General features: G+C 37.5%; 1 protein-coding gene across 1 annotated transcript; it reads right to left on the bottom strand.

Moving 5' to 3' along the window:
* LOC132630709 (uncharacterized) lies at positions 1-510 on the bottom strand. The gene has a single exon (XM_060346272.1). It carries the CDS (start codon positions 508-510, stop codon positions 1-3), a length of 510 nt encoding a protein of 169 aa, XP_060202255.1.
* Positions 511-14,855: the final 14,345 nt, after the last annotated feature.

Raw genomic sequence — 14,855 nt, 5'->3', positions numbered from 1 at the left:
TCACTTTGATATAATCTCTATTTGGATAAGCAATTCTAATCGCTCCATGCGGGAATATTGTGTTACCTCAAAGGGACCGAACCACTTGGATTTTAACTTTCCAGGAAACAACTGGAGCCTTGAATTGAACAATAATACATGATCCCCAGGGCTAAATTCTCTTTGCAAGATCTTCTTATCATGGATGTGCTTCATCCGGGCCATGTAGAGTGAAGTGCTAGCATAAGCTCTTAATTGGAATTCATCCAGCTCATTAAGTTGTTCCATTCTCAAGTTTGAGGCATCACCCCATTCTAGATTCAACTTTTTCGAGGCTAACAAAGCCTTATGTTCAAGTTCCACCAGAAGATGACAAGCTTTGCCAAACACCAATTGATAAGGAGACATGCCAATTGGTGTCTTGTAAGCCATTCCATAAGCCCATAGAGAATCATTCAATTTCTTCGACCAATCGGTCCGATTAGCATTCACTGTTTTGGAGAGTATGCTCTTGATCTCTCTATTCGACATTTCAACTTGTCCACTTGTTTGGGGATGTTAAGGGGTGGCAACTCGATGCTTAACTCCATTCTTCTCAAGAAGAGTTGAATAAACGATTGCAAAAATGAGAGCCCCTATCACTAATGATTGCCTATGGAGTCCCAAACCTTGAGAAAATATACCTCTTCAAGAATGTGGTGACACTTATTTGTTCATTATTAGGAAGCGTGACGGCTTCCACCCATTTCGACACATAGTCCACCACCACAAGAATTTACTTGTTATTGTAGAAACTCAGAAATGGGCCAATAAAATCAATTCCCCAAACATCGAACAATTCAACTTCAAGAAGTGGTGTCACTGGTAGCTCATGCCTTCTTGAAATGCCCCCATGCCTTTGACATTGATCACACACTTTCACAAATTCATGGGCATCTTTATAGATTGTTGGCTAATAAAAGCTACTTTGAAGAACCTTAGCTGCTGTACTTTAGCTACTATGATGGCCACCCATAGGTGATGAGTGACACGCCTCAATGATGGGTATCATTTTTACTTCGGGTATGCACCTCCGTATGATGTTGTCGGCATAAACCCGAAATAGATATGGCTCGTCCCAATAAAATTTCCGGATGTCACTCAAGAACTTTTTCTTTTGGTGAAAGTTCAAATCCTCCGGCATGATGTCACTAGCATGATAATTTGCAAAGTCGGCATACCATGGAATCATATCATATGATCCTGCCATCACTTGCTCATCCGGGAATGATTCATTGATTTCAAGGCCATCCGATGGCCTCCCACCTTCTTCAAGACGAGACAAATGGTCCGCCACTTGATTTTCACACCCCTTTCTATCCTTGACTTCAAAGTCAAATTCTTGCAAAAGAAGGACCAAACGTATCAACCTCGGCTTTGCATCTTTCTTTATCATGAGGTAACGTAGAGCCACATGATCGGTGTGCATAAACACATGGGTTCCCAACAAGTATGCACAAAACTTCTCAAAAGCAAAGACAATGGCAAGCAACTCTTGCTCAGTGACCGTGTAGTTCAATTGGGCCCCATTGAGAGTCTTACTTGCATAGTAAATTGGATGAAAGATCTTTTAACGTTTTTGGCCAAGCACGGCCCCCATTGGAAACCCACTTGCATCACACATGATCTCAAAGGGCTTAGACCAATCTGGACCGATAATGATGGGAGACGATGTGAGTCTCTCTTTCAAACAATTAAAAGCCTTTAGGCAAGCATCATCAAATATGAATTTCGATTCTTTCTCCAATAGCTTGCAAAGAGGATTGGCCACTTTCGAAAAACCTTTGATGAACCTTCGATAAAACCAGGCATGCCCAAGGAAGCTTTGAACACCTTTGACGGAGATCGGGGGAGGAAGCTTAACAATAACTTCAATTTTGGCTTGATCAACCTCAAGTCCCTTCTCCAAAATTTTGTGCCCCAAAACTATGCTTTCTCTCACCATGAAGTGACAGTTTCCCAATTTAGCACCGAGTTAGTTTCTTCACATCTTTTTAATACTTGAGCTAGATTCCCCAAACAATCATCAAAGGAGTCCCCAACTACGGAAAAGTCATCCATAAAGATTTCAATGGACTCCTCAACCATGTCGGAGAAGATGGTCATCATGCACCGTTGGAAAGTTGTGGGAGCATTGCATAACCCAAATGGCATTCTCTTGAAAGCAAAAGTCCTGTAGGGACAAGTGAATGTGATTTTCTCTTGATCTTCCGGGGCAATAGTGATTTAGTTGCACCCTGATTAGCCATCCAAGAAGCAATAAAAATATCTTCCCTCAAACCTATCAAGCATTTTATCCATGAAGGGCATTGGGAAATGATCCCTCTTTGTCCACCGATTCAACTTTCTGTAGTCCATGCACACTCTCCAACCAGTTACCGTACAAGTTGGAATCAATTCATTTTTCTCATTAGTGTTGACACCTAATTTTCACCTCATAAATTGTGTATTTTAAGTTTCGAATTTCCTGAGTCAAAGACGGACTAAGGATACTTCCTTTCAATTTTAAAATTTCAAAAATCCCGAGAAAATTGAAAAAATTGACATTTTATTATTATTTCATAAAAATTGAAAATTATAAGAAAATTATGAACTATTTAATCTCACAAATATGATTTGAAAAGAAGAAATGTATCCCGCTCCGTCTAATTCGGAAAAATTTCTAATTAAAATGATGTATGAATTACGGCTCATTTTGATAGCATTTTTCACATTTTTAAAATAATGCCCGGAACTATGTCAATATTAGACTCGTTTTAAAGCTAATATTTTGAATCTACGAGTTTTAAATTCTAATCAACCTAAATACTTATTTTATTTAGTGATATGTGTATTTATAACATATGGTTTTTAATTGATTTATTTCGGGGGGGTTAACTTAAATATTTTTAAAAAACTTATGGGGGAGGGGGGATCTTTTTAAAAAAGAGGGATGGAAGTTTGTTAAAATAAACTTCCACACCCCCCCCCCCCCCACCACTTCCTTTTTACTCCACCCGTCACCCTCGACCCATTTTCAGGCGATGGAGGCGACTCGCTAGGGTTCTGATCGCACCTTCGATTCATGCGATTTTGGGCTTATTTTTCCTAATTGTTTGAGGGTTTTTTTTATCTTAACCATGTGTTTTCATGGTTTCCAGGTTCAATTCCCTTCAAATATTCATTTTGCTATCTAAATTAACCCGTAAAACTAGGATGTTACTCGGTTTTGATTGAGTTAAGGTTGCCATGGGCAGGGTCATGAACCCTTAGACATCTTGTGCACCTTAGCACCACAAAATCAAAAACTAGGGGAAATTTCCTAGCAAGTCCCTAAATTGAGGTACATGAATTGGGGATTTTATCCCATTGTACTAATTAGTACAACTATACCATTGGAATATAGGCTGTTTTGTACTATTTTGATTTTTCAGTTTTTTATTTGCCTATTGGATAGATTTTAGGGTACAAATTGGTTGGATTTTGTTGTCCTATGTGGAGAATTTTGAATTATTTGTTATAGGGTACAATTTTAACGTTTTTAGGGGGAAAACTTAGGATGAGGTATCCATTCTATCCTAGGATTCCCTAATTTGGAAAGGTCTATAAATAGCAAGTTGAGGAATTGGAAGAAGGATCTTTTTTCGAAATATAAAAAAGCATAGGCTAAAAAAAAAAGAGAGATATATAAGAAATATTTACAAAACAATTTTTATAAAGAATACCTATCCAATATATATAGATATACATGAAGTAAAAGATAAAGTAAGGTGATTTTTTAGGATAAAAAAGGTTTAGTGGTTAGAAGTTTGAAGATTCAATCCTATTTTGGTCTTTAGGTTGCCCCAATAAAAGGTAAATCCTATTGTAGTCCTTTTTCCTATTTCCAGTCATGATTATGCTTTTTAAACTTGTTTGTTAGTTGAAACGCCATGAATGCTTAGTCTAGTACTCAATATTGTTATTTCTGTGCTTGTTTTACTATTCAAAGTTATAAAATGAGCTAAGTGTTAGATTTTGTTATGCTAAATAGATACTATAACTTACTAGTTTGAAGAATAGAAAGAAATAACTAAATATGTGGGTCTAAGGTTTTCTTAAAAGTTTATTTGAAGGGTAGCTAGTTAGATGTTTAGGACAAGAAGTTTAGGTGGCCATAATCTATATTTGAAACTGTAATCTCATGCTTTCTTTTTAGCTTTGTGTTTTGAAGCTATGGTGATTTTGGAGAATGTTTTGATAGGATAGGAGTATTTTTCTATGATTTTGGGTAAGACATAGTTGTTCTGAAATCTGGGAGTTACTCCTATGGTTTATTTTAGTTTCTAGACTCTATTTTACCCATATGTAGTTGGATATGATTTTCTATTAGTTGCTTAAGAGGGTATGCTTTTTGATATGCTGAAAACTGTTTTAACTTAGTAAGTTTTTTCATTCAAAAATAAGTTATGAAGTTGATTGCTTAAAACTTGAATGAAGTGTTGCTTAAAAGACCAAATATCTTGGAATTGCTTTTTGGTTTGAGTTTATGGTCCGTTACTTTCTCTGTTGTCAAACTGCTAAAAATGGTATACACTAGTGCCTAGTGCTTGATAACTTGATTTGGATTTGTATACTTACAGTTTTTCTGTGAAAATGATCTTAAGTCATCACCATAATCTAGTTTGTTAATTTGAAGCTTTGAAAAACTGCTTAAGTGTTTACATTGTTTTTGAAAAATGAAAACTGAATAGCTTTGAATTGACTTGCTATCTTGTTTGAGTAGTTTAATAGGAATAAAAAATGGAACTTAGCGTCTGTCTTATAGAGATTTTGAAACCTGGGAATTGTTATGAGAATTTGGTTAAAGATTGAAGTCTGTATCTGCTAAAAAATGAGTTTTCATCAGTCTATGGGGAATTTATACTTGCCTCATCTGAAATTTGCATAGTTAGAACTTGAAAGTGGCTTTAAAGGTGCAGAACTTCATTGAATTGCAACTCTGTCCCCCCTTTACTTAAAAATAAGTTTAAAATATGAACTTGTTTAACCTATCCTTGTACAATCTGCTATATGCTTTGCTCCAAGTGCATCTTCATGACCTAGAATAGAGATCATACATCCTCTAACTCCCCTGCCTTAAATTTTCTGTAGTTTGGTATAATGTCTGTAAAACATTATCTGATCATGTGACTAAATGAAAACTTACCTTGAAATCAGCTATCAAGACCAAACTGTGTTCATCTAGGTGTTGTTTGGGGACCATTGTGATCCATTTAAGATGGAAATTGCCTGTGAGTGTTATTATTTGCTCCAATTTATAATTTGACACTCCTCAGAATTTGTCTTTTGGAAATTGAGACAGTTATTAGCCAAGTATGGCCTTTAAGGATTAAAAGTTGTAAAATGAACTTGTTTTGACCCTAGAATGCTAAACTGTGACCATAAGATACCTTGAAATCTTTAGTTTTGATTGTTTTTTCCTAAGTCTGAAAATAAGAAACTAAATGGAACCTATTGATGCTTAGAGCTTCTCAAATGAGCCTTGATTTCTTATTTTGGTCATTTGATTTTCAAGACTGTAGGGGAAGGACTTGTGCTCTTGACTAAGAAATAGAATAATGGATCTACAGAAAGGATTAGTGTCGTTGGTGATTTTATCCTATTCCTATCCTATGTCCTGTTTGCAACTTGACTGCGGTGCCCACATAACTTGCCATTTGTGTCTTGTACTTCCCTTATACTGATATTGCTTATAGATTTCTTAGTCCCTTTCTTAACATGGCCACCAAGTAGACTAAAGTGAATCTTAAAACTGAAATCATGTTTAGGTGGTCCTGCTTATGCTTGACTCACTTGTAATGTTCAGTTACTTGGCCTTGTTTGTTTGTTTGAATCAAGTCTTGTCTAGTGAACCATCTCCCGCACCTAGGACACCTCTTTGTCTCAGTTTTGGAATTCTTAAAACCTGTCACTCCTCCTACTTGAAGTCTCTTTTCACTTCTGATTTGCTTGTGACTTACAGACCATTTTCCCTGTCTCAAATTAGTTACTTGTTTACAATGTTCATGTTGGTTTGTCACTTGTGACTTGTATTTTACACTTGGATTGCATATGGACTACTTGGTTCTCTTTACCTAATATGATCACCTAATAGACTAGGTGTAGGGAATCTGAACTAGGACTAAAGCTGTTCTAAAGGATTAAGTGTAGTACTTGCTTTTGTGACACACCTCCCTTTTGTCATTTGCTTGTGAAATCTGAGATTGCCTAATATGTATTCTTCTCCCCTATTTGCTTAAATTCTGAGAATGAAACTAAGCTAAAACTATCATTTTAAGACCTTGTACTTAGACAGAATTCTTTCATAGTATTGACATTTAGCCTAAAAACTGGTATTGGATCAGAGTTGGCATTACATATAGTGATTATAGGATCCTGTAAAGATTCAACTTACATTAGTTGGATCCTTTTGTATAAAGATATGTGCATTCCTGTTATTTTAAAGGATGCACTATATCTTGGATTTTTGGAAAACTTTAAATTGACTTGAGACTAAGTGGAGACTGTATGTGCACATGTCTTACATGGAATGTTTGTGAAATTATTTCCCTTACTTTTCTTTGACTGTTTTGCCACATTTAAAACTGAGAACCTGCTTTAAAAGCTGAGAGACTGAAAATGATAAGTGTGAAGCCTGAAAATTTATTACTTGGGCTAGAAAGAAAATTTGAAAAAAAAAAGAAGGAACTGCAAGTTTGAAAACATGAAGATGTTTTTTCCTGTTTGTTGATTAACTTGGCTATTCCTCAATCTTTACTTAGTGTGTTATCTTGTATTGAATTCTCAGTGACATTGCACATTTCCTGAGTCCTGTTTGGGATTGGCATAGTTGTTTGATTAGGAAAAACTTATAAGGGTATAATACAGTTCTGCTTTTTCTCCTTTGATTATGTATTATTATGTCATTTAGCGTAACTGCTAGATGTAGTCTTCACTTGTGAATCACTACTCCTCCCTACTTGAAACTGTATAAAACTTGTAAGATTAATTCACTTAGCCAACATTAGAAGACTATGTGCAGATGAACTTTGAAAACAGGCTGAAAATTGCAGTTTTGAACTCTCAAGAAACTGAGTACTGCCCCGAATGATCCTGCTTGGCACTAGCCTATATTTAAACTTTAGGTACACCATTTTATTTCTTATCACCTCTGAACTCTATCAAAAATAGGCTTAGCTTGACTTGAAGGTTTTGTTTGTGACTGCATTTGTGGAAACTGTATACCTATTCCAAAAACTGAAACTTTGAAATTTGTTTGATTAACTAAGTGTTTCCTTTACTTTAGTCTAGATTAATCATCAGTTTCAAGTGAGAAATTGACTCTTAGATCTGTTGTGTGCACTGTGTTCTGGATACTACTTCATATGCATTTGTTTGGCTTAAAACTGTTTGTTACTTTCTTATCTTTGGTTGAGTTGTTATTTGTTGTGCTTGTCTGAGTTTGCTAGCTTAGAATCCATAACCTTAACTACCCACCTACTTGAATGCTTGTTGAATCCTGAGTAATATGAACCTGGGAAATTTAGTATTTTTTTTAGGAAGATTGAGTATCTTGTGAGTGCTTCAAATAGGGTGTTTGAGAGGAGTGAATATTGAAGGGTATATAGTGTATATTGGTTGTACATGGTGGGTATGCCCTTCAATGGGTTTTTCTCTCCATATGAGGGTATATCATGTATATCCTACAGCTTGACACTCAGAAAATTTATGCCTATTTAGTAGCTGGGCCTGTTGTGCTTGTCTACTGTTTCAGCCTATTTGTTTGAGAGAAATGGTCCCTTTTGCATAAACTGCCCCTCCCTATTTATTTAATAATTAAGGGCCTAGCCCAATTCTATTGTAATTTAATTTTTGGCATTGTAATTTAATTTATGTCCTTAAGTCAAATACTAATACAATGTATGCCCATTTTATTTGTAAACACCCTATCCTTTGGTAGGTCCAATGAGGCCCACCAACTCACTTAGATCGAGTCAACCTCATTATGGACGGGCTAAGCAATTAGAGCACATTTGGAGCGGATAAGTTTAAAATTGCATTTATTTCTGCTGGGCTTGGTAGGCCCAACCCCCTTTACCTCGTATTATTTACTTAGCAAATTTGATGAAATGTGTTTATTGGAACCCTTTAAAAATGATCATGAAATTTAGATTGCCAAAACCATTAAGTAATAAAAATTAATTGTCGATAAATGTTAACGTGCAGATGATTTTTGAGACTAAGACTGCCTTACTGATAAAGAAATGGACATTCTTTGAATGCAAATCATGATTTTGGACAAAAATCACTTGATAAATTGTATGGACTTAAAAGACAAAAATAATTGTGGACCGTGCATATGGACATTTTGGACAAAAATTGGACTTAGACTATTTTTTGGATTAACTTAGACTAAAAGGATAAAAATATAAAATATGGTTAAAATATGAGTAATGATAGTATGCCTTAAACTATTTTCTATACTAAAAATAAAAACTCTTTAAAAGTTTAAACTAAAAAACAATTTTTTAAAACTCGGGTGGCTTACGTGGTATTCTACCTAGGTTAAAAGGCCTTCGAGAGTTAACCTAGGTGTTCTAGTCCGAAACCTAACGCCTAATTTCTGGGCAAAACTCTACCACTTTCGTTTCTTGAAATGTGATATATTTTGCATGAATGACTAACTCTTTGTTGCAGAAATATAAACCGAAATAATTTTTTTCACTATAAACAATTTATATCTATAAAGGCATTCTATTAGAACCCGTAGGTTAACCGTATTTTACGGATCTTTAATATCGGGGTGCCTAACACCTTCGCCGGCGGATCACCAAAACCCTTACCCATACCTTGGTTAGATTAGGATTCATTTAAAATTTAATCGTTTTGAATGAACCCTTTTCGAACTGGTTTTCCTAATTTCCTAAAAATTAGGTGGCAATTCTAAAATAAAGTCTATTTAGAGCATCATCCACGTAAAAGTATATTTTTTTCATTTTCCCGGTACGATTGACTACCGTACTTCCCCGGGACACTGTCCTTTTTTAAATGAGGCAAGTGCAAATACGAATCGAAAAAAATACGACCTGCTACAATTAGGCACAACGGTGATCCCACCCTTTTGAGGTACACATTGAACCGGACTAACCCATAAGCTATCCGCTATCGGATACACAACACCGGCATCTAACCAATTGATAATTCCGCTTTAACCACTTCTTACATAGGAGGATTCAACCTCCTTTGATGCTCAACACTCGGTTCACAATCTTCATCAAGTTGGATTTTATGGGTGCAAATTTTGGTAGGAATCCCTTGAATATCCGCAATACACCACCCAATTGCCTTTTTGTAATTTCTCAAGATCACCATTAGTCTCTCTCTTTGCTCATCCGGCAACCGAGCGAATATTATCACGGGCAAAGTGTTGTTTGATCCAAGGAATCCATAACTCAAATGTGAAGGAAGAGGTTTGAGTTCCAAAGTGGGAGCCTCAATGATAGAGGGCTTTGCGGGAGGCTTCTCACGGTTTTCTAGATCAAGATCAAGCTTCTTGGGATTGTATTTGTATGTACCCAACCCCACTAATGCATTAAACGTTTCCCCGAATTCTTCTTCATTTTCCCCCTCATAGTTCATTACCACCGCCGCCAACATCTCACCCAAATATTCATGCTCAACGGTTGTCTCCATGACTTCATCAATTGTATCAATAATCGATACCACACTAATGTCCGCTGGTTGTTTCATCGATTTGTAAATATGGAAGGTGATATCTTCAGCATTCAATCTAAATTTTAAATCACTCATCTCCACATCTACAAGAGCACGCCCCGTAGCTAAGAAAGGTCTTCCCAAGATTATGGGCACTGCGAAATCAACTTCACAATCTAAGATCACAAAGTCAGCCGGAAAAATGAATCGGTCGACTCTCACAAGCACATCATAAAGAATACCCACCGATTTCTTTACGGTTCTGTTCGCCATTAGAAACCTCATAGTTGTGGGTCAGGGAGTGCCCAAACCCAATTTCTTAAAGATAGCAAAAGGTATCAAATTTATGCTTGCTCCAAGATCACATAAGGCCTTCGCAAATTTGTACATCCCAATTGTGCAAGGAATGGTGAAAGCTCCCGGGTCCTCCTTATTTTAAACCAAAGCTTTTGTTACAATAGAGCTACAATGATGTGTACCCCCCATTGTTTCAAAACTAGAATGCCTCCGCTTGGTTACAAGATCTTTCATGAATTTTGCATACCCGGCCATTTGTTCAAGTGCCTCCACCAATAGGATATTGATTGAAAGTTGTTTCAATTTCTCGATGAACTTGAGAAATTTTCCATCATCCGCTTTCTTAGCCAATCTTTGAGGAAATGGAGGAGGAGGTTTAGGAATAGACTTTAAAGCTTTGGGAACCTCCTCTACAACTTTATCGCCTTCCGGCTCTTCATCACCTTCGGGAACATGTTCAGTAACAATGGGCTCCCCAATAGTAGCCCGCTTTTTTTTTTCATCTCTATTTCTTCTTCTTTGACCCTTGGCTTTTCAATAATGTCCGCTTCATCAACCAATCCCTTTTTTGTCACCAACTCTTCTACCCCAATTGTTTTCCCACTCCTAGTAGTGATTGCATTGCATTTGTGTTCATCATTTGCTGGATTTTCAGTCATGTCACTTGGGAGTGTGCCTTTTTGTCTTTGATTGAGTTGAGCTGCGATTTGGCTAAGTTGTGACTCAATTTGTTTATTGAAGTGGAATGAGAGCTCACCACTTGCCCCATTTCTTTACAAAAGGAATTGGTTGACTCCACTCTTTTCAAAACTCTTGATAGCATATCCTCCATTTTGAAACTAGCAGGGTCTCTAGTGGATGGTTGACTTGAAGTCATTTGGTTCCCATTAGGTGGGACATAAGGATTTGAGCTCCGGTGGTTGTTGTAATTATTGTTGTAACCACTTTGATTGTTGTCCTACCAATGAGAATTCCCATTATCTTTGTTCCACCCTTTATTTCCACTATCTTTGTTCCAACCTTGATTCCCTTGACCTTGCCACCAAGATCCTTGATTAGGACCTTGGTAGTTCGGACGGGAACCCCCACTTGATTGTTTATAAAGTTGGCTTCCTCCTCACACACTTGGAAGCATTGCCCATCTATAGAATCCTCTTCATAAGATCCTACTGCATTAACTAGCTTGGAGCTTCTACCCAACACATGTTTTGTGAGAAGATCCATTTGAGTAACCAACTTTTCCATACTCTCATCTCTCTCTTCTTCCTTCTTAATTTCCTCTCGAGACAAGACAATTTTGGAAGGACCTCTTTCAACCACTTCCGACTCCCTAGTGTGCCAAGCTTCAGTGGTCTCAGTCAATTTATCTAGGAGAGCACTCATCACCACATAAGAGTTTTCCATCACGGACCCATCCGCAATATTATTAGCCACCGATTTGTTGATGCATCAAGTGACCGTAAAATGTTTGGAGGAGAACACTATCGGGCAACCCATGCTTTGGACAACCCTTAACTTTTTTTTTGAAACGAGTCTAAGCCTCGTGTAGAGCCTCAATCGGAAGTTGACGGAAGTTGTTGATTTCGTCACGGAGTTGTAATATCCGGGAAGGAGGGAAGAACTTCTTGAGGAATGCTTGAGTCAACTCTGCCCAAGTAGTAATAGACCCAGCTGGAAGATCATCTAACCATGTGGTGGCCTTGCCCGTGAGAGATAACGGGAAGAGCCTCAGCCTGACCATCTCGGTGGAGATATTTGGATGCACATTAGTAGTACAAACCCCAAGAAAGTTCTTTATGTGCCTATTCGGGTCATCCGTTGGCAGACCCCCGAATAAGCCGTCGGTGTTGAGCAGGTGCAATATAGTATTGTTCACAAGGAAACTTTCGTTTCCTTGAACTGGAGGTGGGCGAATAGCGGCTGCATCATCTGGTTCCACAATCATTTCATCATCAAAGTTATTATCCCCCATTACACTTGAGTCAACACAGCAACAACAAACAACAATAAGAAAAAGAAATAAAGACTAAAAGTAGAGTTTTACACTAATTGGTAAATTTCTAGATCGTATTCCCCACCAACGGCGCTAAAATTTGATACGCCCAAATTACACCTTTAATATTAGGAGTAAGCGGTCGTTGTCAAATATAGAACCCAATAAGGCTGGGGTCAAATCCCACAGAGAATACAATGAAGAAATATACTTGCTAAGTGTAACGCTCGACAATTAGCCTATATTTCAAGGGAGAGGGGAATATAATAATGATTGGTTTGAAGTTTGATCATTAATGTCCAAGAGTTGTTATTATAAAATGTAAACTATTGGTAAAGGGCCTAAGGTTGTGGCTCCAATATAAAGTAATGCAAATGGGTATCAATTCAACTTCTCTAAATGTCTAGATGCAATTAAACATGGGCTATGTAACTTTATCAAAAGTCTCTCAACCAAATTGATAAATATCATTACTAAACTATCTCAAGCCTTAGAATGTGGAAAATGTGAACACCCATTATGTTTCAAGCTAGCTTTTCTATCTCTAGCTCAAGCTATTAGATGCATTTAAAGACCAAATCCTTGCTATCTAACTCTTTTCCTAACTTTATGTCACGACCCAAACCATTGAGTCGTGACGGGAGTCTGACCTCTAGCGACCAAACACTCCTGTACTCATATTTGAACCTTATTAAACATCAAGGGCCCACAAGTGACTTAAAATGACCTCATACATGGGTGACATCATGAACTCTGTACAATCTGTATATACATAAACATGCTGAAGAACAGTGCAAACCAGCTACATATACTGTACACAAAAGAATAGAAGCCGACAAGGCTAATTCGTTTTACTAATACATACACCTGTCTACAGACCTCTACTGGAATTAAAGCAGTAGAAAGGACGGGACAGGGCCCCGTCATACCCATATACATGTACACCTCAACATACTAGCATACCAAAATGTACTGCAGCTCCGGATCAACGGAGCGCACTGACCACAGCTGGGTAGAAATTCTACTAAGCTGGACCACATGTCGGTCTACCTGAACCTGCGGGCATGAACGCAGCCCCCCGAGCAACGGGGAGTCAGTACTGATAATGTACTGGGTATGAAAGGCATAAGAACAACACGTATATATATAAGCATTAAAGATCTGAACTCATAAGCTGAAATGACTATCTGCATGTACTTATATGAACTAGTATCTATATGTATCTTCATAAATCTGTATAATTGGCAATGCCTCTGTGGCCGCATAATGTGCATGCTCATGCCTATCAAAGTAGGTCATGCATATATATATATATATATATATATATATGTGTGTGTGTGTGTGGGGGGGTGTGCGTATATAACGCCAACCAAGCTTCTATGGCATCCCATCATCTCATATCGGCCTCTCTGCGACCATCATCATATACATTGCTGCGGTACGTGCAACCCGATCCTTATATCATCATCTTGGTGCACCAGCTGATCAGGTGGTAATGCGTATATATAATGGCTATTCCTCTTCTCATACCCCACATATATCTAATACTCGCGTATATAACGCCTTCTGGTCACGGGTCAATGTACATAGATATGTAATGAATGTAATGCATGAATAAACTGTATACATAGAACTAGACTTATGAACAGAAGGGACACTCATAAACGGGGTACATGAACATCAAAGACTGGAGTACTCCTAATGCTTCTAAGAGTAGAGTAATATGGAAGTACTCGGTTGTTGGCTCATATCATATGGTCATGCCAAAAGAAAGAAAGGATAGCCTTAACATACCTCGAAGTATATCCAATCGTCCAACTTTTACCTCTCGAACTTGTAAGTCTACAATTAAGATAACATAGGACTTAATTAGACTATTTATCTCGCTTACTAACCATCTTTGATACATATAAAGCTTAACGAATTAGAGACAATAATTTCCTTGTAAACTTACAACTCTTCAACTTCACATTCGGTCCAACATAAACCAAAACAACAAAGAAAACACTCATATATCAAAATATACTCAAATCCATTCTCAACCATCTCTTAAAACAGCCCCAAATCACTATCTTACCCTTCATCAACTTACCACTTCCATAAGTATCCTCTCTTCACTTAAAACCACTAAAACTCTTGACAATTAACTTAAATACAAGGGTAAAAATCATTTACATACCTTGAGGGGTCTAAGATTCCAAGGATCAACTTCAACCCCAACTCTCTAAGCTCCACAACTTTGAAGAAACCCTAGAAACAACCTTTTTTTTCACAAGCTCGAGTTTACGGGGCTCGGATCTTACCAAATCTCCACTAATAATGAAGAAAATTATTGGGAGTAAATATACTAGGGTTTTCTATGACTTGGAAGAGAGAATATTAGAATTAAAGTCGTGGATCACATATTTATACTCGGAATTAAAAAGTTCCAGCGGTACGGTTTGACGAACGCGTCGACGATCGATCAACATGTCGATGGTTCGTTGACCTACGCCTACAGATTCTGGGCTGCGGAAACCTGTCGACGCTCACAATGACGGTCTGTCGACCATGTCGATGACTGGTGTCTGCAGATTTCTCAGATGCAGCTCAAATCACGTCGATTCGATTCGTTCAACTTCTAATCTTGCAAATTACCAGGGATACCTGCTGGTACCTTTGTACATGGGGTAGGGAACTTTCTACACGAGTCTCAATTCGAAAGGCATACCTGACTATAAAACCTTAGGTTCCACTATGACAAGTACGAGAGGTGTAACATTCTCCCCCCTTAGGAATATTCGTCCTCAAATGTTCAAGCAATCATGGGTTATAAAAATTTCGGCAGAGTTTC

The sequence above is a fragment of the Lycium barbarum genome, chromosome 3, assembly GCF_019175385.1.
Source record: "Lycium barbarum isolate Lr01 chromosome 3, ASM1917538v2, whole genome shotgun sequence".
NCBI classification, from domain to species: domain Eukaryota; kingdom Viridiplantae; phylum Streptophyta; class Magnoliopsida; order Solanales; family Solanaceae; genus Lycium; species Lycium barbarum.
Note: the sequence above shows the minus strand (reverse complement) of the source record. Positions and strands in the feature narration are given on the sequence as shown.

Excerpts from the sequence above, each read along its gene's own strand:
- LOC132630709 (XM_060346272.1), bottom strand. The coding sequence starts at position 510 with ATGTCGAATAGAGAGATCAAGAGCATACTCTCCAAAACAGTGAATGCT.